The 25,831-nt window shown below is 35.5% G+C and overlaps 1 protein-coding gene across 2 annotated transcripts; it reads right to left on the minus strand.

Moving 5' to 3' along the window:
- Nucleotides 1-17,641: 17,641 nt before the first annotated feature.
- Nucleotides 17,642-25,740, minus strand: LOC130649141 (uncharacterized). 2 transcript variants are annotated; one of them, XM_057455366.1, is made up of 3 exons: nt 25,528-25,740; nt 19,027-19,694; nt 17,642-18,539 (listed from the first exon to the last, which is right to left on the minus strand). In XM_057455366.1, exons 2-3 carry the CDS (start codon nt 19,687-19,689, stop codon nt 18,255-18,257), a joined length of 948 nt encoding a protein of 315 aa, XP_057311349.1. In that variant the 5' UTR covers nt 19,690-19,694; nt 25,528-25,740; the 3' UTR covers nt 17,642-18,254. The 2 variants fall into 2 exon arrangements, 1 of the variants encoding a protein (XP_057311349.1); XR_008983007.1 differs by having other exon boundaries at nt 18,399-18,539; nt 18,744-19,694.
- Between the last annotated feature and the right edge of the window lie 91 nt (nt 25,741-25,831).

A 25,831-nucleotide genomic window follows, 5' to 3' on the forward strand; every position in this document is an offset into this window, starting at 1 on the left:
CTGTGCCGGATACAAAACCTTATTCCTGATCGACGATGTCATCGCAGATGAGAAACTAGACAAAAAGAGACAGCCATTGCTAGAGTTGGCCATTAGCGGACGACATCGAAACCACACTATGTGGCTACTCACACAATCATACACCGCTATACCAAAAAATTTGCGAAGGCAAGCTAAAATGTTATATGTGTGGTATCCAAAAGACAGACAAGATCTTGCAACTATTTATGAAGAGAATGATGTCATTGAATCACGATCAGAGATCCAGACGGTTAAGGAAAGGCTAAAAGATGGCAAATACACACATTTAGTCATGAGAATGGAACATCCAAGAACTTACGTGATTTGCTAGATCGGACGTTTTTTGTTACAAGACTCTTGTAACAAAAGTATAAGAAGAATCTAACAGATCTATAGGAATCCTATAGACTCCTATAGATTTCTTGAAATCTCCTATAAGACTCTCCTATAAGACTCCTATAAGACTACTATAGGACTACTATAGGACCACAACAAAATGATAGAATATATCAATTTCATAATACTAGTACTACTGGTACTAGTACTTAGTTTTTGCTATTTTTGTGTTAAAAAATACCTATCGCTATTGAAAATGGCTGAAACGGCAATTGATAACTTAATTGCTTCTCCAGGTCCTCCATCCGATGATGGTAAGAGGGAAAAATTGCTAGAGTGTGTGTTAACCGGAAATAGCAAGCTATACCTGGGTAAAATGTATACGGACGATCAAATTCAAAAGCTCAAAGATGATGAGGTAAAGAAACTATTTAGTATATATGAAGCTTAACTATCAGGTCAAATGGTAAAGTCCTTAGGACAATCAATCATTCACATGTATTCCATGGGGGCCTGTACAGTCTTGGGAATAAATTCTCAAAATGCATTAAGCAATGACCTGGAAAATGACCCCTTCCTAAACTCTGCCCTTCAAAGATTCACATGTGACTTGTATTATAAATTCGGCTCATTGTTAGCACCACTCAGTGTTGGTCTCATTACGGGTAGGCATTATATCGCCGGAAGAAATTTAAACGCAAATAATAATACTACTAGTAGTAGTATTACAACAGATAATAAAGATGTCAGAGGAACAGACTCCAATTCGGGTGACAACGAAGAACCCTAAAAAGGTTGAAGCGGGTAAGAGGTTGGCGGAATACAACCGTGAAATGCGGGAAGAATATAAAAAAGCGGTCATGGCACAAACACACCAGACGCCTCAGACACAGCAGACGCCTCAGACACAGCAGACGCCCCAAACACAGCCATCTCAAGAAGACAATGCCGTAGAGGCAGAACCTACCATCGTCCCAAATGAAAAGCCTATGAACTACGCTATAGGGGGGATAATAGCCATCGGTTTGGTTGGTGGATTTGCTTATTTTATGTATAAACAGCAAGACAATGTACTATTTGCTATAACTGGGCCGAAGGGTACCCCACCACAAAAATCTAAAACACCTGTGAGAATAAGTAAACTTGAAATAGAATAAAGGGATAATATCGCGATATAATAATCTCACAGTATAGAAATAACATGGACAAGAAAAGTATCGTCAACGATTTATATCACGCATCGGTCGTCTGCGTTTTCGCTGTCGGCTATTCGATGTTAGGAAAAAAGGTGTTAAAAATGTCACCACCATCAATTCAAAAGTTTGACTTGGAAGATACCGGAAAGCTAGTCGCCATCGTCGCCGCTAGTGAAATGTCAAGGGAATACTTAATTAAGCTAAAGATTATACCTGAAACTATCAATATCTAAACATGGCTTCAATTGCAATGATGTTGGGAGGGGCATTAGCCAATGCTTTGGCTTTTACAGGCTCAAGCTATCTCTTTTCAAGCTTATCAAAAGACAGAATTGATCGGGAAAGAAAGCGTCATGATCTGGCCATAGAACAATTACAAAAAGCCCAGGTTTTGTGGCAACGTAAAAGACAAGAGAGAGTAGACTTTATCAATTCATAGAGCTAAATGATGCAATGCGTTAATATAAAAAAGTTTTTGGAGATAAACTTGAAGGACTGGATGTCCTACCGCGGGAACCTGTATTGAGCGACGTTTATACACCGAGTCAGGATCAACATGAAAGGGAATTGGCCTTTATCGCGCTAAGTATGATCGGTGTCGGTGGTGCTGTGTGGTATTTCGAAAGATAGTACTCCTAGTATTCCTAGTACTCTATGTTACATGATGCGTGTAACATATAATCTATACAAGCATCTATCGCTTTGTCACGAGATAGGTGTATATCAGACCTCCAATTCCAACTATCAAAGCCCACAAGTTTTGACTCAACCAACCAACGGCTTCTTTCGCTCTATTGAGTATCCATGATACGATGGATCCTAATATACCCGGTAGGGCTGCAGCGGCCGTCCCCGCCAACCTTCCCAAGAGAGATCCCAACGCATTCAACTTGTTTTTTATCCAGGACCGGAGGTCCTTTGCACCGCCCTTTTCATGATTTTGTGCGTTACCGGTGGATGACCCCCCACCCCCAGGTGACAAAGCTTCTACGAGAAGGCCGATAACCATACCAATTGCCGTTAGTACGCTGACAACAGTGATACCCTGATCACGGAATAGGGTTCGTATCATTTCAGACAGTGTGGTATCTTTGTCAAGTACTTTGGCAATAGTCTCCCTGATGCTTTTTATTTGACTGTTAAGTTTACCTTTGAGAATATCGATAATCTCTTGCCGGCCTTTCAACTCATTTTGCAAACCTTTCAACCTTTCTTTCGCTTCATTTTGTTGTTCCTCGGTCATATTTGGTGTGTTTTCCATCTCTTCCAACTTGTTTTTTTCTCTGTCAATATGCTGTTCGAGCTGAACCTTTTTTGCAACTTCATCCTGAAGACTTCCTTGTATGTTTCTCAATGATCTATCCAATCCTAGCAATTCACGCATAGGACATTCAAATAGATCACCGGTCTGGGTTGCTTCATGGTCTACAGATTGTTTGACCAATGAAATTAAATCTTCCGTACTGTTTACCACATCCCCAGATATAGCTTCTAATTCTACATCACTTGCTGTTGTTATTTTAGATGACGAGGGTAGTTCTTCTTGTATTTTGTTTAGCTTAGCTGCCTGTCGGGCTGAAATCTTACCTTTTGGTATGTCAAAACCTAAATTACGCAGCCTTCTCTTGCCTAATATATCTGATATAGTACCGGTGGCCCTTAGTTTTCCATTGTTTGTCAAAGGTTCGTTTTTACCTCTGTAGTATAATTCACCATCCTTAATTTCAAAAAGGTCTGTATGTAGCACCTCAGGTTTTGACAGGGATCCTTCAGATAATCTATCATACAACACATCAACCATTTCCCGCAAAACTCTGGTACGTTGAGTGGAACCTCCTCCGAATGATGTTTCTTCCTCACCTGGTGTATGTATTCGCGTACGGTCCCCGGTGGGTATGAGTGGAAAAGTTTCATTGGTACCTTCATCTGGTCTCCCATGATCTCCAAAAGGGTCAATGTCAATGTCCGCCATTTTTTATTATTTAGAGGATAGTTTTTTCTAAGATAATAACTAAAATGTCCGGGCTTAATATTTATCCAACTCCCGATTATTCGGGTGATCAAGACAAGCTAGTTAATTCTCAACTTGAAGATTTGATAAAATTACGAAATAAATTCGACAGCAGGTTGTATAACTCTTCCTATTTCTGTGCACCGAATGATGATAATATTAGCAACATGGAATTTCAAACTTTGTGAGGTATATACTACGAAGCTCTGGAAAAGATAAGTAAAATAGATGGAGAGTGAAAGGTGGTTTTTTTAATTATTTAGAGGATAGTTTTTCTTTGTAATAAACTAAAATGGCCGATCTTAAGATTTATCCAAAGTTACCCACCGCTCCCGAGTATTCGAGTGAGCAAGACAAGTTTAACACAAATACAGTTAATTCCCAACTTGAAGAGTTGGTAAAATTACAAAAGAAATTCCAGGACAAGGAGTATAAATACAACAAAGCACTAGACCGATTAGCGATTTCACTCTACATCTCAGAAACCTTGGCCATTTCCACCGGTATTGGTATGATAGCAACCAGTGCTACCCTTGTTGGAATTCCCATTTCTATAGGACTTTCCAGTGTATCCATAGGTGGAGCTATATCCTGTACCATTATCTCAGCATCGATTAAGAGATATCAAAATAAACTCAACAAAGTCATGAAATTATGTGATGTTGTAACATCTGCTATTGCTGTGTTTGAAAACTCTTTCTCACGAGCATTGAGTAATGATAATATTAGCCACATGGAATTTCAAACTTTGTGTGGTATATACTACGAAACTCTGGAAAAGATGAGCAAAACAGATAGAAAGATGGAGAGTGAAACACGCAATCAGTTTGAAAAAAGTTTAATGGCGGAAGTTCAAAGTCTAAAAAAGGCGTTAAATCAGGAACAAAGTTCGTAATGTGTGCCTGTATACCACTTACATGTTTCATGTGCTATTTGAAAAATTGAAAGTAATGCGGTTTATGACATTATGCGGCCTTACCCGCCGGCCGCCCCGCGCGATCCCCGGCACAATCATCTTTACCAGACAGGTAAAAATACTTTTTGTCATTGTCATGACTTCGTCCCCCTCACCAACCTTGCACATAATCGGGAGGTAAATCTGTATCTTTAGGTATTAACATCAATTCCTCTTTTACAAAAGCTCGTCTGGGTCCGTCTTGAACATAATACATTACACGGTTACCTGGTTGCGCTATTACCTCACGCAATCTATATGTGTTTTTCGACCATATTCTATCGGTTTCCCGTCTCCGCCCATCATCATGCTCTTCACCGGGTTGCAGTAGATATCTATACAAGCCATCTTGAGGTAATTCTACTTCATAAGGATAACTCTCTTGATTAACCAAAGGCACCTCTTTCATTATAATAGCATCTTTTGGTTTCATACTAATCATCTGCGTCTTTGTATCGTTTAGCCTATCAATCCGTTTATACAGATGCTTAACCCATGTAGATGATACCTTTTCCGAATCATTCAGTTCTTGGGCATCTTGTATTTTGAATAAATTTTCCGCAAGTATCTTGTTCAACGCCTCAACAAAAGCTGTGTTCGTATGCTTATATCTTGTAGTCGCCCTTTTAATTTCAACCTTACGCTTATCCAACAATTTTGATACATCTGCTTTGAATTCTGAACCGTTATCACATTGGAAAGTTTTCGGATAAGTTAATGGTCCTGCCTTGTAGATGTCCTCAATCATGGCGGCAACCTCTTTGGCTTTCTTACTCCTCAAAGGTCGGGCTACTTTGTATCTAGAGGCAGCATCGATTCCCGACAAAATGTACTTATATTTATTACCATACAGTATGTCACCAGGCATGTACAATAAATCGAATTGATGTAAATCATTAGGGGTGGTAACTTCATAATGTGGTCCTTCAACATGTTTTGGGGCGGGTAAATGTACTTTGCAAAATGCTTGTTTTGATAGCCATTTTTTAATCTCCTTTGGCTTGAAACCGAATCCTCTTAAATTCTTAACAGCCTTTTGTCCTTTCCATAAATTTTGAGGTTGATAGTAAGTCTCTTGAAGTTTTGACATGTTTTATTTATGCACACCTTTATTTATCTCCTTTTTGTTATTATGTAGCACGATAAAAGTTCTTAAAAGTATTTTTACTAATTATATATAAAGATGTCCGACGTGGCTACTCAAACTGATCTACATTGTGATACCACCGATGGTGGTGTACCCGACTACAAATTAATGAAACTCAAAGAGTTGAGAGAAGTGGCTAAATCCCGTGGGATTAAGTATATTTATGGAATGAATAAAGCTAAATTGCGTGAGGTGATTGCGAGGAATGATATTGATCCATCCTACACCATCGACCTAGAAACCAGACAAGAATGGTATGGATACTGTTCCAACTGGAGGGTAAACAACAGAGAAGCATATCTAAGATCTCAAAAACGTTATAACGATAAGAGATCTTCCAAAAGGTGATTAGATCTAGATCTAGATCTAGAACGTATTTTGTTACTCGCTAGGGTAACAAATGTTATGAAGGTGATGCTCTCGCGTCCTGATTTTTTTTTTCATGGGGGAGTACCCACCAGCATTTCCCCCGGGAAACGATCCATGGTGGTGCGATGTTGGTATCATAAACCGCGGTTTACCACCAACTACCCTGTGGAAAATTCCTGTGACCACCATGGTGGTTATGCGGACGAAGCCCCTCGCGATCCTCGTCCGGTTTCACGATTATAAAACTATCTTAAAGGTTCATAAATCGTATATCACAACCAGGCATGTCTTCAGGAATCGTTCTCGATTTGATATACAGTAGAGAATACATTGATGACTTTGATCTTTTCACGGTCCCCGATTTAAGAGGTTCCTTGGCATACGTAGATACTCGCGGCTCATAAGGTCCGAGCTTATCGAATTATTGCTATCAACAGTACCCACTAGAGAACCCGATATGACTTTGAGAACGGTTTCCGAATTAAGGGATCTCGCTAGAGAACGCGGTCTACGCGGCTACTCAAGGCTACTCAAGGCTGAGCTGATCGAATTATTGAGACCCACCAGACCGGTACCGGCGCCGCTCGTCCTAGGGATGCGGGGTCTCGAACTGATCGAATTTTTGGGACCCGTGCCGAGAGCAAATGGATCAGCACCGATACCCATGGATCCAATCGATGAGGATAATGTTGAGCCGCATCAGCCGGCTATCCTGGACTATGACATTGATACCTTGGATGAATCGGAAAAATGCATAATTTGCTATTTGAAACGAAAGGAAGCAACTATTGTTCATGGGAACACCGGGCATTTTTGCTGTTGTTTATCGTGCTCATCTATATTGAAAGCAGGGGGAGGTAAATGCCCCATATGTCGCGCATCCATCGATCTTGTCATTAGACAATATAATTGATTTGTTGGGGGTCAGATTGTTTTTTGTTACTCACGCGAGTAACAAATGTTATGAATCTTTTTTTTTTTGGTTTCACGATTGTATAAAACCATATTAAAGGTCCACATATAGTATATCACAACCCGATATGACTTCGAGAAATACAGTTGCTGAACTGAGAGCTCTCGCTAGAGAACGCGGTCTACGCGGCTACTCAAGGCTACTCAAGGTTGAGCTGATCGAATTATCGAGACCCACTACAGTGTCAGCACCGGTACCCGTGCCGAGACCCACCAGACCAGTACCAGCGCCGAGACCAAATAGACCAAAACCGATGCCTAGACCTGTACCGGCACCGAGACCCTCGAGATCCGGTACTAGCCAACAAGACATGGATTTGTTTGAGCGGCAAGAAATGATTAAAACCAGACCTATTGTGAAAAGTAAGTTGAATGAATGGAGGGAATGGTTGATAAATCATGTACCTAAGGCTATTAAGGATAAAACAACAAAAGCTTTCAAAACCATGAAGGATAAGATCATGAGTTTGTATAAAAAGGGTAGTGGAGAGAAAGAAGAGGAAGAGGTGAAAGAGGAAAACCCCTATACTCCTATTGAAGAAGCGTTTTAAGGTTCATACGAACGCTTTAAGATAAACTCGGATGGTGAGAAGAATGTCAGGGTATTTTTGAAAAAGGTTCATCCTATCGTCAAGAGGTTGATGAAGGACGTGCTCGGGCAGAAGAAGTCATTGAAGACTCAGGCGACCTTGTGTGTAAAATGGGTAAGGGAGGACACCAGCTCGGCTGATGCCCCGTGTGTACATGTCGATAAAGCGTTCAATAGCTATATGGAGATGCTGCACGCCCACGATAACATTTCTGATGTTTTCGATCGGATGTGTAATAAGATAATCGAGCAGATTGAAAACCCTGCTCTACCCGCCAGCGGGTTCACAATCGAAAGGATCCTACATATGCATGTTGACTTTCATAAGCTAAAATTAACGAGAGGTAGCTCTTATGTGCCGCTACCTAAGAATTTCAGTGGAAAGCGATCTGTGATTAATCCTAAAAATGAAGATGATGAATGTTTCAGATGGGCTATTATCGCCGCGCTTAACCACAATCTGATCAAAAGTAATCCTGAGCGTATCTCAATTCTTAAGAAGCATGATAAGTATAATTGGGATGGTCTAACTTTCCCAATGGCGCTAAATAAAATAGATTTGTTTGAGAGAAGGAACCCCGATGTCGCTGTGCATGTTTTGACAAAGGATGGGAGAGGAGGTATCTACATGTGTCGCAAGTCGAAGCATCTGGATCGTAAGGAGACGGTTGTTTTGTTCTTGCTACATGAGGAGGAGAAGATACATTACATCGCCGTTAAGAACTTGAGCGGTGTCCTGAGCAAGGCCAACTCAAAGCATAAAAATAAGGAGTATTATTGCCTGAATTGTCTCTCTGGTTTTCCAAGCGAACAGAAAAGGGATGAACACTTTGAGTATTGCAAGAATAACGATGCTGCTAAGATTCAACTCCCTGAGGAGGATAGCACCTTAACCTTCACTGATGGTAAGTTTCAGCTCAAAGCTCCATTCATCATGTATGCCGATTTCGAAGCTTTCACAAAAGAATTGCCTGAAGAAGAGAGAAAATGCGGATCATCCACCGAGAAAGTTGGTAAACATGTTCCCACGGGTTTCTGTTGTTATAGCAAATATGCTCATGGTGAAGTGCCGGACCCTCTGAAGCTTTACCGCGGTGAGGACTGTGTTCCGCGCTTTGTAGATCATGTAGTTTCCGAGGCGAAAAGGTTATATAACATGTTTCCTCAGAAAGCAATGGATCCACTGACGGAGGAGGAGCGTGACAGTTTCAAGAGAGCCAGGGTGTGCCACATTTGCATGGAAGAATTTGATGACAAGGATGACATCAAGGTTAGGGATCACTGCCATTTCACCGGTAAGTTTCGCGGGGCTGCCCATCGAGAATGTAATATCCGATACAAAGTGCCTAATTATATTCCGGTTGTCTTTCATAATCTGAGTGGCTACGATGCACATCTATTTATCAAAGAGCTTCCGAAGCAGCATGGAGAAGAAAATATGAGCGTTATCGCTGAAAATAAAGAGAAATATATCTCTTTCTCGACTGATGTTAAGGTTGGTGAATACATTGGCAAAAAGAGAGAGACTAAAGCCAAAAAGATAAAATTTAGATTCATCGATTCGGTTCGTTTCATGGCTAGTAGCTTGGATAAATTGGTAAACAATCTCTCTGATGATCAGTGTAAAAATCTTCGAAAATTCTTCAATGATGATGAGCAATTCAACATAATGAGAAGAAAGGGTGTATACCCATATGAATATGTTGATTCATTCGATAGGTTTAATGAAACTAAGCTTCCGTCGAAGGATGATTTTTATGACAAGTTGAACATGAGTGGTATCAGTGATGCTGACTATGCGCATGCCCAAAAGGTATGGAAAGACATGAAAGTTGAAAATATGGGTGTTTATCATGATATATATCTCAAGACTGATGTGCTGCTTCTGAGTGATGTGTTTGAGACCTTCAGGGAAACATGCTTAAGAAACTACGATCTAGACCCGGCTCACTTTTACACTTCTCCGGGATTAGCCTGGAGGGCGTGTTTGAAAAAGACCAAGGTTTGTCTAGATTTATTGTCGGATATGGAGATGGTCCTGTTCATTGAGAGGGGTATTAGGGGTGGTCTCTGTCAGGCTGTTAATAGACACGCGAAGGCCAATAACCCATATATGGGTGAGATGTATAATACTTCTGAAGAGACCACCTATCTACAATACCTAGATTCTAACAATCTGTATGGATGGGCCATGATTCAGAAGCTGCCGACTGGAGGGTTTGAGTGGGTTGACACCGGTAAACTTTCGCACTTTACACCTGAACTGATTTCGCAATTAGCTGTGGAAAATGGTGAAGAGGGGTACATCCTTGAGGTTGATGTGAGCTATCCACAGGAGCTTCACGATTCTCATAACGATCTTCCTTTCATGCCCGAGAGGAAGGTGATTAATGGCGTCGAAAAGCTGACACCGTGTCTTTCGGACAAGAAGAACTATGTCATTAACATCCGTGCACTTGATCAAGCGTTGAAGCACGGTCTCATTCTTGAGAAGGTTCATAGGGTACTGAGGTTTAAGCAAAGCGCATGGTTGAAACTTTATATCGATTTTAATACCGATCTGCGTACCAAATCAACGAATGACTTCGAAAAGGACTTTTTCAAGCTTATGAACAATTCAGTCTTTGGGAAGACAATGGAGAATCAACGTAAGCAAAAGGATATACGTTTGGCTACCAAGAAAGAACAATATGAGAAGCTGGTGATGAAGCCCAACTTCAAGGGTAGCACGTGGTTCTCGGAAACACTGATGGGCATAGAGATGTCTAAGATCAAGATCAAACTGAATAAGCCAATCTACTGGGATTGGCAATTCTCGACTTGTCCAAGTTATGTATGAGTTCCACTATGATTACATGAGACCAAAATATGGTAATGATGTAAAGCTTTGCTACATGGATACAGATTCATTCGTTTATCATATCAAAACCTACGACTTCTTCAAAGATATCGCCAACGATGTAGCTTTGAGATTTGACACATCAGGGTACGATCAAAAAGATGGTAGACCTCTACCATTAGGTTTGAATAAAAAGATCATTGGTCTGATGAAGGACGAGTTAGGTGGCAAGGTGATGACGGAGTTTGTCGCCCTAAGAGCGAAGACCTACGCTTACAAACAGCTATGTGGTAGGGAGAATAAGAGGTGCAAGGGAGTCAGGAAGTGTGTGGTCAGGAAAACCTTGGGTTTTGATAACTACAAGAGGTGTCTGTTCGAGGGTGTAAATGTTTACAGAACCCAAATGACCTTTCGATCCATTAAGCATGATATTCACACCATAAAAACAAATAAACTCGCGCTCAATGCAGATGATGAAAAAAAAATAATAGTAGATGGTATTACTACGTACGCTAGAGGCCATTATAGACACGGTTGAATCCTATCACTGTAATGGGGGGACACGGCGGGGATTGAGGGGTTGGGGGGACTCTTCTATCGTTGATTTAACGGGCATAATCTATGATTTGACGTAAAATGGTAAAGTGCTAAGGGATTTTATGGACCTTTTTACGTTGATTTAACGTGTATGCCCGCTTATTTGACATGATTGCACTAACATCCGCATTTTCCTATCTCTGCTGTTGTTGTGGAACGAAGTAAATAAGGGTGTGGTTAGAAATATTTTTTAAAACGAAGAAAAACGTACGATAACATCACAAAAAAAATTGTTTGGAAATGCATTAGAAAATTGTAGCTATACATTCTCAATTCTTTCTCTTTGGAATGAAGAGAAATTTAGTTATCGAAGTAAAAAACTGGTTGGACTTTTATTCAGAGAACCCTAGCTAGCCAACTACTGAAAAAGCGAAAGAAAAGCAGGGGTGTGTTGTTTAAATTATTTAATAGAGAAATGAATTTGCATGTATAACGATTTTTTAGGTGTTTCTTTCAGAGCTGCTTTTTTTCTTAAATATTAAGTTTGTTGTTGCGTCTTAAGCCGGATAATATTTTCTTTAAGCACTTATTTTGTAAAAATATACTCTGACAAATGGGTCAGAAGTTTAGAATATCCTAAGAATATGTCTGAGTCTTGATAGTTTAAATATGAACATTTGTATGACGCAAAAAATTGATTAGAAGTTTACTTGTTTTTATTGTATATCGAACGAACTGAATTTTTTCTCTCCAAGCAATGGACCGTTCCATCTAGAAATTGCCATTGGCTAGCCTATAGTAACTTATAGCAGGATTTATTTTAATAAGGCATTGCATATTTTCAGGCTATAGTCATGTTAAGAACATATTGAGATAGTAAGAATAGCATTTGTCAAAACGAAAACACACAACGTGTGTATCATAGAGAAGAATTTACTTAAACTGTACAAAGTAATTTTTCTGTTGTTACAGTTTTTAACACTACACACTGTGTAATTCAGTGTTGATGTCGTTTTAAAAAAACTAAACCTAAATCCTAAACTTAAATCATTGTTTACATCTGTTACGTTGCGATAGTTGGAAATATATTCGATTCTTAAATTCGAAAACGCTGCATTGTTATCTTTTTTGATTTTATGTGTGATCTTTTTTAATCACGCATAAAATATCAAGTTTAGGTCTGTAAGGCAAAGTGTTCTTTTAGTATTTTGGATTGAAATATTTCAGTAGATATATAATATACCAAATGATTCAAGTATATTTCTCTTTTATGTGTTGTCAACTATTAATTTCGTATATTTTGAGTATAACTTTGGAAGTGTTGCCGTATGCAATATAGATTAAAGAGCGGATTTTGCATGACTTAACGAAAAATGTTGGATTTTTTTTTAATGTTTGGTATCCTTTCTTTTTCCTGGTGTACTTCTGGAACGGCAACGGAAGTATATGGTTTTAGTGTATTTCGCTTTTTACGTAACGATTGTTAAACACCTTTAATTTTTTAGACAATTTTCATTTTTATTTTATCAATTTAATTTTGACTTTTTGTTTCAGAGGTTATAAACAATCTGCTTATAAAATAATGCAGATTCTGAGCAACCTCGATCCTAGGGCTTTTATCTCTTTTTGCCATCCTGTTATAAAAAAGACAAAGAGCCCGGGGTCGGGGTTGAAATGTCAGTTTTGAAAAATCAAAATACTGTGTTGTATGTTTTTGTTTGGTATCCCTTACATCTGTTTAATAAGAGATTGAGTGGATTCTTCCACGGGTAATCAGCTATATGATATTATTCACCAATTTTATGGAATGTTGTCACGATCCACAGGAATTAATTCGTTGGGAAGCTTTATCTGAGAATGTTCAAATTCATCTAGTTTGCCTGAATGCATTAATGTGGTTAATATTTCAAAGTATTCCACTATGATGAATAACACGATCAAAACCAATTCGAATGTCTTTCTCTTTAAATGAATGTCCGAGATCATTCGTTCTCTTAGATAGATTCTGTTGATCATGACTTAATATAGGATCATATAGTGTTGATGAAAAACCTTTTTTCTCGACATTCTCTTGTATTTTTGTTGTCATTACTGCTTTAGGATATTTTTACTTATCCAATGGTATCCACCACTGTACAGGCAACGTCTTCCGGTACAGCATAGAGATATTATTAAAAGAGAAAGAGACACAACACGATAATTCTCTATTCAAATTCCTATTGTTAAGACAAACAAGCGGAGAAGGCGCGTCACTATGTTTCAGCTCATTTTGTGCGGCACTCGCAAAACGAATAATTACCGATTCTTTCAAAATAGAATCCCAACAATTTTATTTGTAAAAGATTAAGAAAATAATAAGGTTTTCCACTGAATTCCGCCAAAGTTAATTGGTTAAAAGGTTCTCAGGGGTTAACCTCGCCTTCGAAATAATTTACCTGTACAATTTTCAAGAGAATCAGTTGGAGAAGATGTTTGAAGGTCAAGCAGCCATGTTTGTTGTTGTCGTACATATAGAAAAAACAAACGTATTTTTTTCCAGAAATAATGAGTGGAATACGAACCCTTCATAGATGTACGAAGGTAAGGGTTTATTCTTCATTTAGTAATAACCTAAGTGAAGGACGATGGCTAACCAAAGTTTAAAGCCAATATTCAACTGTAAATATTCTGTGTTGATAAAGTGTCCCTTTAAACACACTCGGTGTGTTATACTACGTTTTTTAAGTAAAAATGGTGGTCTTGGAAAACTCCTGACTTTAAAAACTTGAAAGTTTTTGTAAAAAAGCGAGTTATGGCTATGGTTATCGTATGTAAAAGGTATAACAAAACAGCTTTAGCAATCTACCATCTTATTTCTATTTAGGTTTCAGGAGCTGCTCTAAACATGTCATGGAGGGTATAGCTATAGCTAGCTATAACTGCGAATAGGCTAATTACATAGAATTTAAATGAACACTGCTAGCCAATGAACGATTTCTTTATGAACTATCAGTTCTCACTTGCTAGTACTTAGACCACATTCAAGTGATGTAAGCTCTGAACTTAACTGCTTTTATATCAGACAATGAAAATATGCACTGAGAATTAATTACCAAAAGTTTCACACAATTTTCATTTCAAACACACGTTTTACGAACTCAGTATGGAGGTAAAAAACCTTGATCAGCAATATACAGCGTTAGAAAACCAGATCAGCATTACCAGGAACGTTGTATGGAAGTGTCGAATCACGATGTATTTAACACAAGTACGTATGTGTATGCAATCCAAGCTACTGATTTTTAAAAAAAATCCACAAGTCATACCGTATATAAGTATATATATACCTTGTTCTTATAAAAATTTTATTAGAATGTACTGTAGCAAAGCTTGATATACACTTTTTTATCTTTAGCTTTACCTTAAGGTGTTTTTGACATGTTTAACTTGAAATTTGTTCTTATATTTCTATATTTTAAGCATTTTAAATTTATTTTGTTGTACGTATCTTGCCAGTATTTGCAATGTAACATTACGTTTATAAGCATATACGCGTTTCAAATACTAGTAACAATTAATTCGGTAATAGATTTTCCTTGAAAGATGTTTCCCATGTTTTTGAGAGTGTGTGTATGTGTTTTTAAGAAGTCTTATCTGTAAAACTTCAGCTCTCTCTATGTTTTATCGTGTTCTTATTTTTCAGCCATTCTCAGCCTTATTGTTTTTAAGCTATAAGTATATTTGGCATAGGAAAAACAGGGGATTTTAATGTCAGTCAGGGAAAATAAAAATTGACTGGACACTCTTTCTACAAAATCTACTTGTTTATATGTTATGTTATAGCATAGTAAGATTCGTTGGTCCACAACAACAGATCAATTAAAAGCTGTCTAACTCTGCTTGGCTAAAAGAGGGCTTAATGAAATATATTTATCAAAATCTTTGAGCTTATTTAGTACTAAATTTACATTTATATGTGGTAAAAATCCTTTTCTACCTATATATAAAAAAATATGGGTGAAGACAATATAGAACATGCCAAATGAACTCATTTTTGTTAATTTGGATTTGCTATTGAGAAACATTTCCTTTTTTACATTTTGTGAAAACTTTTGTGTGGAAGCGTATACAAGTTTATAAATTAATGATCTTTATTGATTTCAAACTTACTTCTTGCTCATTGCTTTTTTGACATTTGTGTTTAAAGGATTTGTGCTTTAACTTACAAAGGAGAAGAAATCAAAATTATTGAAAACATGTTGAATAAACAAGTTGGTCAATGCACTGAAATAATTTTTTTCTTAATTATATATTTCTGTAACGTCTTTAGTTATCACTTGTATGCAAAATCAATTTACAAAAATATACAATACATTCATTCTTTTATAAAAAAATTTCTTCCTTTTTCAAGTTCACAAACTCAAACAGAAATATTAAAAGTTTCCTTTAAGCAAATGACAATGTCAAAAGCAAATGACATTGTCAGTGGATGTTTCCAGACCCCATCAACTTGTAAAAACATGTTGCTTACGTCAACTAGCTTCTTTAGTTTGTCCTTACATATTTTTTTCAAGCATTATTTTTTATATCTTTTTTGCCGTTGAAGAACTTACAACTTTCGTAAAAATAAGACACAAATCTTAAGCTTTTATATCGTATAATCGAGAGATATGATTGCATATGCTAAAAAGGTTAGCTAAAGTGGTTAAAAAGAGACAGGAGAAAAAATATAATAGCCTCATCACTAAGCCCCCAACCTATATAAAAAGTTAGCATTGAAGATGATGGGGAGTTGTGTTATATGTGTCGTACGTTGTAACTGTCGTGTGTTCTAAAATAAATATAGATTGTCAGTAGTCAATAGTTTATGTTTTAGTTTATGTTTGAATTCGTTAAGTGATAAAACAGCTTTTATGTCGTTATCAAGAAACGTATTCCACAATTTAGGTCCCCTGCTAGTTATAGAGAACTTTGGGATTGTATAATTAATCCTAGGTTAAAAAAAACTGTTAATTGAAAATCTGGATGGATATTTATGTTGTATCTTTCGAAATATGTTTTTAAATACTCTTGGTAACATATTGTTCTCAAGCTTAAACATAAAAATTGATATATAAAAATGATAAATGTTTAGTTGGTATACATTTACTACATTGAGATTTTCTCTGGAGTGAGTGTATCTGTCAACATTGAAAATAATTCTGATTGCATGATTTTGTCAATTTTGTAACGTTGGTGCTGCACCACGCAATATTTGCATAATTTAGATAGCAGTGAATGAAAGAAGAATATATGTTTTTTAAACAATTCTGATCTAGTACAAATTTTGCTTTAAAAAGGATGCCATTTTCTCCAAGTAAAATTTTCATCAAGATTAAGTAATCGTTCTATTGAAGTATCATCCACAAAAAAAGATCATAAAAATAAAGAAGTAAAATTTATCAGTAGCAGTGTAGGATTTGAGACACTTTAGAAGAAATGATAAAAATTGTGCTTCTTTGTTAGCAGAGCCGACCTTTTTTTAATCTTAGAACTATAGTATACAAACTACTGAGGGTGTACAAAAAAATTGCAAGAAATAATTTAATAATTTTTTTTTAAAAAAAGAACTTAATAGATATTGGAAACATGAACATTAGAGTGAATACAGAATCTAAAACATACCGTTTGCAAGAAATTCGAAACATATTTAATTATTATTTAATGACATATTTAATTTTCTTATTCACCAAAACAGAATTTTCAGTGAGATTAATTAGACAATTTAAAAAGTTCATCTTCTCGATATAATCTGTTGTGGCTTTATCATATCAAAGACTATTTTTTAAAGCCTGACATAGATAAAAAATGTTTCGCCTATTTCTTCCTGATTTTAAAGCAATGTGCCCGAAAATCAAAGAATTAGTAATTACATAGCATTTCATATTAACATGTCATTTCCTGTACTTTAAATATATCACAACAGGTAGAATCTCAAATAGATTCCTTTTCTAGCATGTCGCGATAATTTGGTACATGTAAAATATTATGGCTGTCGTGGATGTATTAATGAGACTCAACAGAAATGTTAATTAGCTATGTTTAATCGGTTTCTACAGGAAATCCGAAACGTTAATAGGCCAAAAAATCCTCAATAACGGGCTTTATAGAGCACGGTGTGACTTTTTATCCAATTTTCTATGCAATTCACGTTTATCAATTAAGTGGTAACAAAACATTGACAGTTTAAAATCTTATCACACGGTAAGAACAATTCAGACCTAATCAGTTCAAGCAACCGCAGTAAACAACATTATTTGCAAAATTCTAAAAAGATATATCTATTTCATCATCAAGAAATGTTGATAATATTAAATTCATGTTTGATGGTGCACACATAAATAACTGCGTTTTCAATATAAACATTTATCAGCACAATCCGCAAAATGCAAAACTGTGTTGAATTTTTGTGATAGACCGGGAATAAACGTTCAAAAAAAAATTTTTTATGGAAAATCGAATCCTCTGAACCAATGAAACTCAAGAGAGATAGATAAAGCAGTAGATATATGATGTCTATCTTCTGCAACGCAGCTTTTTCTTTATGTGGGTTTTACTATTCAGGATTATAATTAATATTTCCTTCTTTATCTCATAATGACTGAGAATAAAATACACTCACATCAGCCAGTGTTTAGTAATGACACAATATAACGCAACATAACAATGTGTATATATCAATGTTACAACATAAGTATCTTGGAGAAAAAAAGAAAAAAAAACGACTATTATTTATTCGACAATGTTATGTTAACATTCGCCCACTTAATGCGAGCATGACCACACACATTGCGTTATAAAAATTTATCGCTTTATAAAATAAAATAAAAAGTAATAATTAAATTAAGGACTCGTATCAAAAATTGTGTCAAAATAGCTCTAGAGGAATAGAAATAACTGACTTATTAAGAAATGATCAATCTCGCTCAATGGACAGACTCTCCTTCAGCGTGACTTTAAAATTATTAGACTCACCCGTTAGAATATTAAAATTCTCAAAAGATGGTGGATAGCATGAATGTATATATAGTTGTTATAAAACAAATACGAAACAAAGATAATTAAAGAAAGAAGAATAACAAGGTTAAAAGATAAAACGTATGTGACTGGCGCCCTAGTTTTGAATGAAACTTCGATAATGCAATGTCAATACTACGTATGCAATGCAAAGAAGAGATGTTGATTGTGATATTAACTCTTTCTTAACATACAGGTAGAACTATTATGGCATGCATTTAACATTGGCATATACATACATATATGCTTATTCTCGGTATGTAATGTTAAACTTGCTATTCAAATATTCCAAGGTGTTCACAGGCATATACTTTGATGAACAACCAGTTAATGGTTCAACAGTTACATTATTGTTTGGTTGACAAAAAAATGCAATACATTGCCTTTGTTTGTTATTATCTACAAATATAACACGATGTCTGGCACTTTTTACTTCGCCATCTGTCCAACGTTCAAGAAGATCAGCAGCATTTACTACAATAGTGTCTTTGATTGGTGGAACGTCAATGAAACAACTATTCTCCGTTTCGACCTAGAAAAAACCGGGGATCTTATATAATCTACTACAACTAACTCAGGTTAACTGGCATTGAATGCAAGGCTAAGCACTTTCGTGCAGGAATTCTGTACTGCACATCCTGGTATAGCGATTAGTGCAACCATACTTTACCTTGTAAACATTATTATTCAAGCAACAACGTTTAACAAAATCAACAAAAACACAAAAAAAACTTACCTCAACCCTCTCCAAGCTAAAACCACAGTGCATAAGGTAACATTTTTAAATCTGGCAAGCATACTGCAGAAAACTTGATAATTAAAAATCCTTGCTTGAGAAAAATGGAAGATTGTTCGTTATAAGTTGTCATAAAATTCCACAATTAATTGTAAGCAAAATTGATCGTAATAGCTAGTTTTACCTTAATAGAACTATAAAAAACCTTATATAATATACTATTCCTATATTCCTTTAAAACACAACGACTGAGACAATAAAAACAACGCATCTTGAAACATACCTGTAATCCTCCTGTGTCATCTTGAAAAAGCAAGGTCAAAGATCCGTAATCAGAATGCTCGCTGCACCGATACTGACCAGCGCCTTTCTTCACATCTTCAGACAATGATGGGTAACTGAGACATCTTAGAGTAGACAAGTTTTTGTCAATGTCACCTATGTTGCTATGGTAGTTCTTAAGAAGAGATGACCGCTCTTTTGAAATAAAAGCCAAGTTCAGCAAATCAAACAACTGAATTGAGAGGTTTTTACACAAAATAAAAGTCTCTTCCAGCTTTTCATAAAATAATTTTGGTAATGTGCTCCTCAATTTCGAATCATCTGTAGGGATAAAATCGAAAACTTCTTTTAAATCAATTTCTGATGAAGTGTCAAAAACTTCACATTTGCTAGGTATATAGCAGAAGTTTAATTTGGTGTGTTTATAAAGGTGAGAGTGCTTGTCTACCTCGGGAAGGTTAAAAAAATCTCTTGAATGACCATTGATACTTTTGATTAATTGTTGAGGAATGTTGTGACCCTTGATATACACAAATCCATACTTTTTAAATGCTTCTAGAAGACTTTTAGCTATCGAAGTGATGCTTTTATCCAATGTGTCCTGCACTTGCTTAGAAGTTTTTGTGATACAAGATATATCGATTATTGGAATAGATAAATCCATGATATCTGCAATTTAAGAGATGTGTTTATATTAAGTAATATGTACTAAAGACGTTTATAACCATACTAGTCAATAAAGCCCGTGGAGAAATCCACTTAGGCAGAAGGAAAATGAAAAAATAGGTTGTTTTAATTTTTTTGCTGACAACAGCAGTGCAGACACAAAAAAAAATTGGCAAAAATTAGTTTATTTGTTGCCTATAATATGTAGAGCTTAAACTGCTGATCAAGAAAATGTATATGATCATGTGCTTTTGATGAGCGATTAATGAGATATAAGGGTTTAAAAATTTTGCTGACGTCAGCAATGGCCCCGTCCAAACCGAAATTTTTTTGTTAGAAATTTGTATACCTGTTGCCTTCATCGTATAGATCTTGAAACGCTGATCAAGAAAATGTATAGGATGTATAGGATGTATAGGTACTTTTTACAAACGGTTGCGGAGATATTAAGTTTTGAAGGTTTTTAGATGGCGTCATCAACCCGTCCGTTCCAAAACGGATTTGGTAACCCAGGTTTAGGAAACTTACCCAAATTGGTCCTAGGTGGTCCCTAGTTACCCACGCGGTAAAAAATCATTGACGTCACCACCTCGTTTCCAAGTTATTTACCCTCAAAATTTTAGGTGCACTGTAATGGCTTCATTAATTTAATATATATTGACTAGTCGATAAAGCCCGTGGAAAAATCCACTGAGGCAGGATAAAATTGATAAATAAGCGTCATATGAATTGTGATGACGTCACCAACCCATCTGCAAAAAAATTAGAGCCTTGTTTTTACGTTGCCTCTATTGTGCGGAGTTTAAAGCGCTGATCAAGAAAATGTATGTAATCACGTGCTTTTGATAAATGATTATTAAGATATAAAGGTTTAAAAAATTTGCTGACGTCAGCACTGACCCGTCTAGACCCCTCAAATTTTTTATTAAGAAATTAGTATACCTGTTGCCTTCATCGTATAGATCTTGAAACGCTGATCAAGAAAATGTATAGGATCATGTACTTTTGACAAAAGGCTGCAGAGATATTAGGGTTTGAAGGTTGTTTGATGACGTCATCAACCCGTGCATTCCGAAACGGATTCTGGGACATATGTTTTGAAAAATCACCCAAATTGGTCCTAGGTGGTCCCTAGTTACCCACGCGGTGAAAAATCATTGACGTCACCACCTCGTTTTCAAGTTATTTGGCCTCGAAATTTTAAGTGCACTGTAATGGCTTCATTAATTTACTATAGGATATTGACGTTAAAGTAGTGTTATTGACGTCGCGCCGTAATGTCAGAACTTTTAGCATATTAGACATGCATTTTTCGGCAACATCAAAGGAAAATGAACACATCCACTTTGCCTGTCACAGAGACACGGAACTGGCGTATTATTATATAGACTAGACGATAAGGCCCGTGGAAAAATCCACCTAGGCCAAAGTCCTATGAAAAATAGGTTGCTTTAGATGTTTTTCTGACGTCAGCAGTGCATATAAAAATAAATTTCCTTAAAATCTTACACAAAATGCCAAATATCAAATCGCATTAAATCCTCGAATCTTACGCAAAATAAAAAAAACAGCTTGCAAGGTGTAAAATCTAGTTGATAAAAAGTTACAACATCGACACTGACAACATCGACACTCACATTTTATATATTGTCTTTCCCTTAGAAGCTTATACAAAAATATGAAAAAGCCATAGTTTGGAAAACATCAAATTTAAATCTAGAAAAATCAGTCATTTCGGTTATATACCATCCTCTACCACAAAAATTTACACAAAATGTAAAAATCAACCAGTTAAAAACACAAAATTTTTCACTTTTGGTTCCGTACTGCCCTTTACCAGCAATTTTAAACCTAAATGTCAAAAAATCAATGAGCAAAGAATAAACTTGAATCAACAAAGATCATTATGTGTAGAGCTTGAAACAATAATCAAAATAATGTATAGAATCATGTACAACACCAACAAATAATAAAGTCAGAAATAACACATCTCTACTTTGTGAAAAACCTTTAATAATTCAATCAAAGTGTCAAAAAACATAAAATTTATATCTGGAAAATCATTTCTTCGATTACATACTATCCTGTTCCCAAAAAATATACACAAATTGTAAAAATGAACAGGTTAAGAATACAAAAAATCTTTCCTGAGTACGATGATCTGTAGTGACCTTTACCAAATATTTTAAAAGTGAATGTCAAAAATGAATAAGGAGTAAATTTGAATCAACAAAGATATTATTTTTGGAAAACAGAGTGTATATACGGTCTGTCCTCACAAAAGTTTACACAAAATGTAAAACAGATTTGTTTTTGAGGAGCACTACCAAATCAACAAAAATCAGTCTATTTTTAGCATGTCCTATATTGCCATTGCCCATAAATCTTCCACAAAAAGGTTATGAAACACATCAAATCATAGAAAAATCAGGCATTTCATATAATATTAAAAACAAAGAAGTTTTCATTATCACCAAACACAGTTATTATTACAATTTTAAAATTCTTAACAAAAATGTTAACAAAAACGTGAATTTGTTCTTTCAGTATATTGCATGTGGTCTTTTTCCCACAAAAGTTTACACAAAATTTTAAAAAGCAGCAGTTTGCAACATAAACAAAAACACAAACAACCATACCATCCTCTCATAAATTAAAATAAAGTCATAACCCCACGTAAAATTGCCAATCAAATGTCTACAACCCCCTGTAAAAATAACCTGGAATTTTACATGTAGGCTGACAAAAGTTTAACAGGATGTCAGAAACAAAACAATAAAAAATAACTTAACACACATGCTTTAAATTCTGAAAAAAATTGCTTGGGTCCCCTTGTAAAGTTTACAGGAAATGTGAAAATAATTATACTCTTAGAAAAATACATCCTACTATCCTGTCCAAAGTTTAAGTCTTTGAAAGATTTTAAGATAGGTGAACTAAGTTAGCTATACATATTAAAAAAAAGGAATAACAACATAATTCATAGGTTAGAGCTAGCCATGCGATAAGAGAGCAGGACTTGGAGAGGCTAAATTAGCTAGCTAACAGTAGCTAAGACCCCCAGTTAAATATATCTAAACTGGGAACACTTAGCTATAACTAAAGCTAGCTATTTATGCTTAGTAAAACACACATAAAGAGAAACAATAGTAATGTAAAAATAATAACATTACAATAAGCAGTAAGTTCAACAAACCAAAGTTTTCCGTTTGTTAGTTAGCTAACAGCTTTATGCAGCATTTTGAATTTTAGGACAAACACATTAGTTACGCGCCAGGGGATACATTAATTATGCAACAAAAACATAAACAAATATGGTGGCTAGGTTTTTTTTTAAAAAAGCGGTAAAATATAAAACTTCAAGAATTTGAGGCTTTTCTTGGAAGTCTGCTTGTTCCAGTGACATAAAAACTAAACGTCTGAATACATCAAAGTTCTTACTATTATTGATTTTAAATCCACTTCAAACTCCAGCTTTTATTTTCTAATTCTAACTTTACTACTTTACTTCTAGCTCTAACTACCACTTCTTACTTCACTTCTTGGACTCTTCTTTCTCTGAATTACTTTTTTCAAGACAGAGGGACCGTTCTTTTGTTGTTGTTTTTTTTCGGTGTCAAGGGACACCATTTTTGTAAAGAAAGCCGTTAAATTTATTTCAGCAAATCAAGTTGCTCCATTTTGATCACGTGAAGTAAACAAAGTAAACCCGCCAGCAAAATGGACATAATTTTTTCGGTGACTTCAAAGGAAATTTCAGCAACATCAAAGGAAAATGACGATATCAACTTTGCCTGTCACAGACAGACGGACACACTTAGCGTATTATTATATAGATATTGACGTTGAAGTAGTGCTATTGAAGTCGCGCCGTAACGTCAGAAAACTTAACATATTAGACATGCATTTTTCTGCAACATTAAAGGAAAATGAACACATTCACTTATTATTATAAGAGACTAGTCTAGTAAGGCCCGTGGAAGAATCCACTAAGGCAGAGGATTACATTGTTTTGTAGATTTTGCTAACGTCAGCAGTGCATACAAATAAAATTCGCGGAATGTAGTTTATCTGTTGCCTGTAATGCGTGCAGATTAAAACACTGATAAAAATAAGTATTCGCAAACGCACCCTTATGCATTATGATAAATCAGCCAACAAATAAATAAGAAAAGTTTTAAAAACACATGTTAAATTTTAATTTATAAAGTAGCACGAAGCTTTTCGTAACTGAGTTACATTTTCAAGTGAGTTGAAAATGTAACTCAGCAACGAAAAGCTTCGTGCTACTTTATAAATTAAACTTTTAACATGTGTTTTTAAAACTTTTATTATGCATCCTTATGCGTTTGCGAATACTTGTTGCGATATTTAAAGTGCTGACGTCAGTAAAGTTAGTAAAATCCTCTAAAGTACAAATAAAAAATTTCTTCAGAAATTTGCACTGTAAAATCCAATTAGGCAGGAGTAGCTAATTTGGAAAAGAGAGTCGACAATTGTATTTTGATGACATCTGCCAGGATCCGTCAATACACAATATTTTTTTCCTGAAATTTGTTTACACGTTGCTTCCAATGTGTAGAAATTGAAATGCTGATCAAAATAATATATAGAATCACGTACAACACCAACAATAATAATAAAGTCAGAAATGACACATCTCAAGTATTTACATCTTATAATTACGTTTAAATCCTTTAATATTTTAATCAAACCTTTATTTTCTACTTCTAACTTTCTTTACTTCTAGCTCCACTCCGCCTGTTACGGACACACAGACACACAGACACACTCTCCGTATTATTATAAGAGATGCATGTTGTTAATTACTCATTGTGGGTGTTAAAAAGGCTTTAAACAAAATTTAAAAATATTATACAGGTATTGACTGTGACAACCTTGTTGCTTAAGTTTCCTCCAAAAACTTGTGTTGGTTGGTTTTAAAACTACAAGCTCCTGAACTAACAACTAAACTGTTAAAATTAGTTGAAAAATAAATAGCAAGTCTTTTGTTCAATTTAAATTAAAAGTTAAAAATACTTCAAGTGACTAAAAAATGTTTTATCAATGTACAGCGATTGCAGAGTGCCAATAAGATTAGAACGATTTTGTGATCAAAATCAATATCAGATGATACAATGTACAAAATATAAAGGAAAATCCCATGTGTCCATACATACTACTGCAAACTTAAGTACAACATACACGTAAGAATGTTATCTCATGGTAAAATTGGCCTTGGGATAAATTAGTATAAGTTAAGGTCATATTTTGTCATCCATTCATTCAAGACAATGTTACGCCATGTAGCAGCTTCAGATATCAATCACGTTAGAATGTGAGGGAAAAAAATTGACTTAGAAGATGTATCAAGTTGTTGTTTTATCAGTTATGGATGACCGCAAATTTGGATTATGACAGTCTAATTCAGGCTTAGCTAATTAATAAAAAATACACCCACGAGGTAAATAGCGCGTCTTAAGCTTTCATGCAAGCGATCCGAAAATATCTAACATGCAAAACAAAATTAAAAAGAGAGAACAACAAAATTCCTTCGCTCTATACACTACACAAAGGTTCCTGTTTTAGCGCGTCAAACAAATGCAGTACAAGTTTCAACAATGTTCTTGACCAGGAATTTCAACCCATGCATACATGAAGAGAAGCTAAACCATTCACTCTTGACAATGATATATCAACACAGCATGTTCGTAGTTGATAACTGTAGATTTTAGCTGATACCTAGTTATGTGATTTTTCACAAGTGCTGAGGTGAATGCTAATAAGACACGCATGAAACAAGTATTTCGTCATCAGTTTGAATAACTTAACTTACCATAGTAATCAATTTAATTTATTCTAACTCAAACCAAAACTGACTAAATCCCACGCCTGTATCGCTGTGCTAAAGAACGCATTAGTATTCGTATGTGAGAAGTCTTCATAGAATGGATAAATTAGTCTACATAACGTTATGTATGGATCGTCTCCAAGATCCTTTAAAAAATTCGTTTAATAACATATAATTTTTAAGTTAACATAACTTACGAATTCAAAACGATTTTTAAATAACATTTATTATTATATTATTATTATCATTATAAAATAAATTCATTTCCGAATCTTTTTAAGATGGCTTT

This window comes from Hydractinia symbiolongicarpus, chromosome 7 (assembly GCF_029227915.1).
Source record: "Hydractinia symbiolongicarpus strain clone_291-10 chromosome 7, HSymV2.1, whole genome shotgun sequence".
Taxonomy (NCBI): Eukaryota; Metazoa; Cnidaria; class Hydrozoa; order Anthoathecata; family Hydractiniidae; genus Hydractinia; species Hydractinia symbiolongicarpus.

What these genes read in the sequence shown, in the direction of transcription:
- LOC130649141 (XM_057455366.1), bottom strand. Translation starts at nt 19,689, where the DNA reads ATGGATTTATCTATTCCAATAATCGATATATCTTGTATCACAAAAACT. An exon ending in ATGACACAGGAGGATTACAG is followed by an intron (nt 18,540 to 19,026) that starts GTATGTTTCAAG and finishes GGTTTTTTCTAG; the next exon opens with GTCGAAACGGAGAATAGTTG.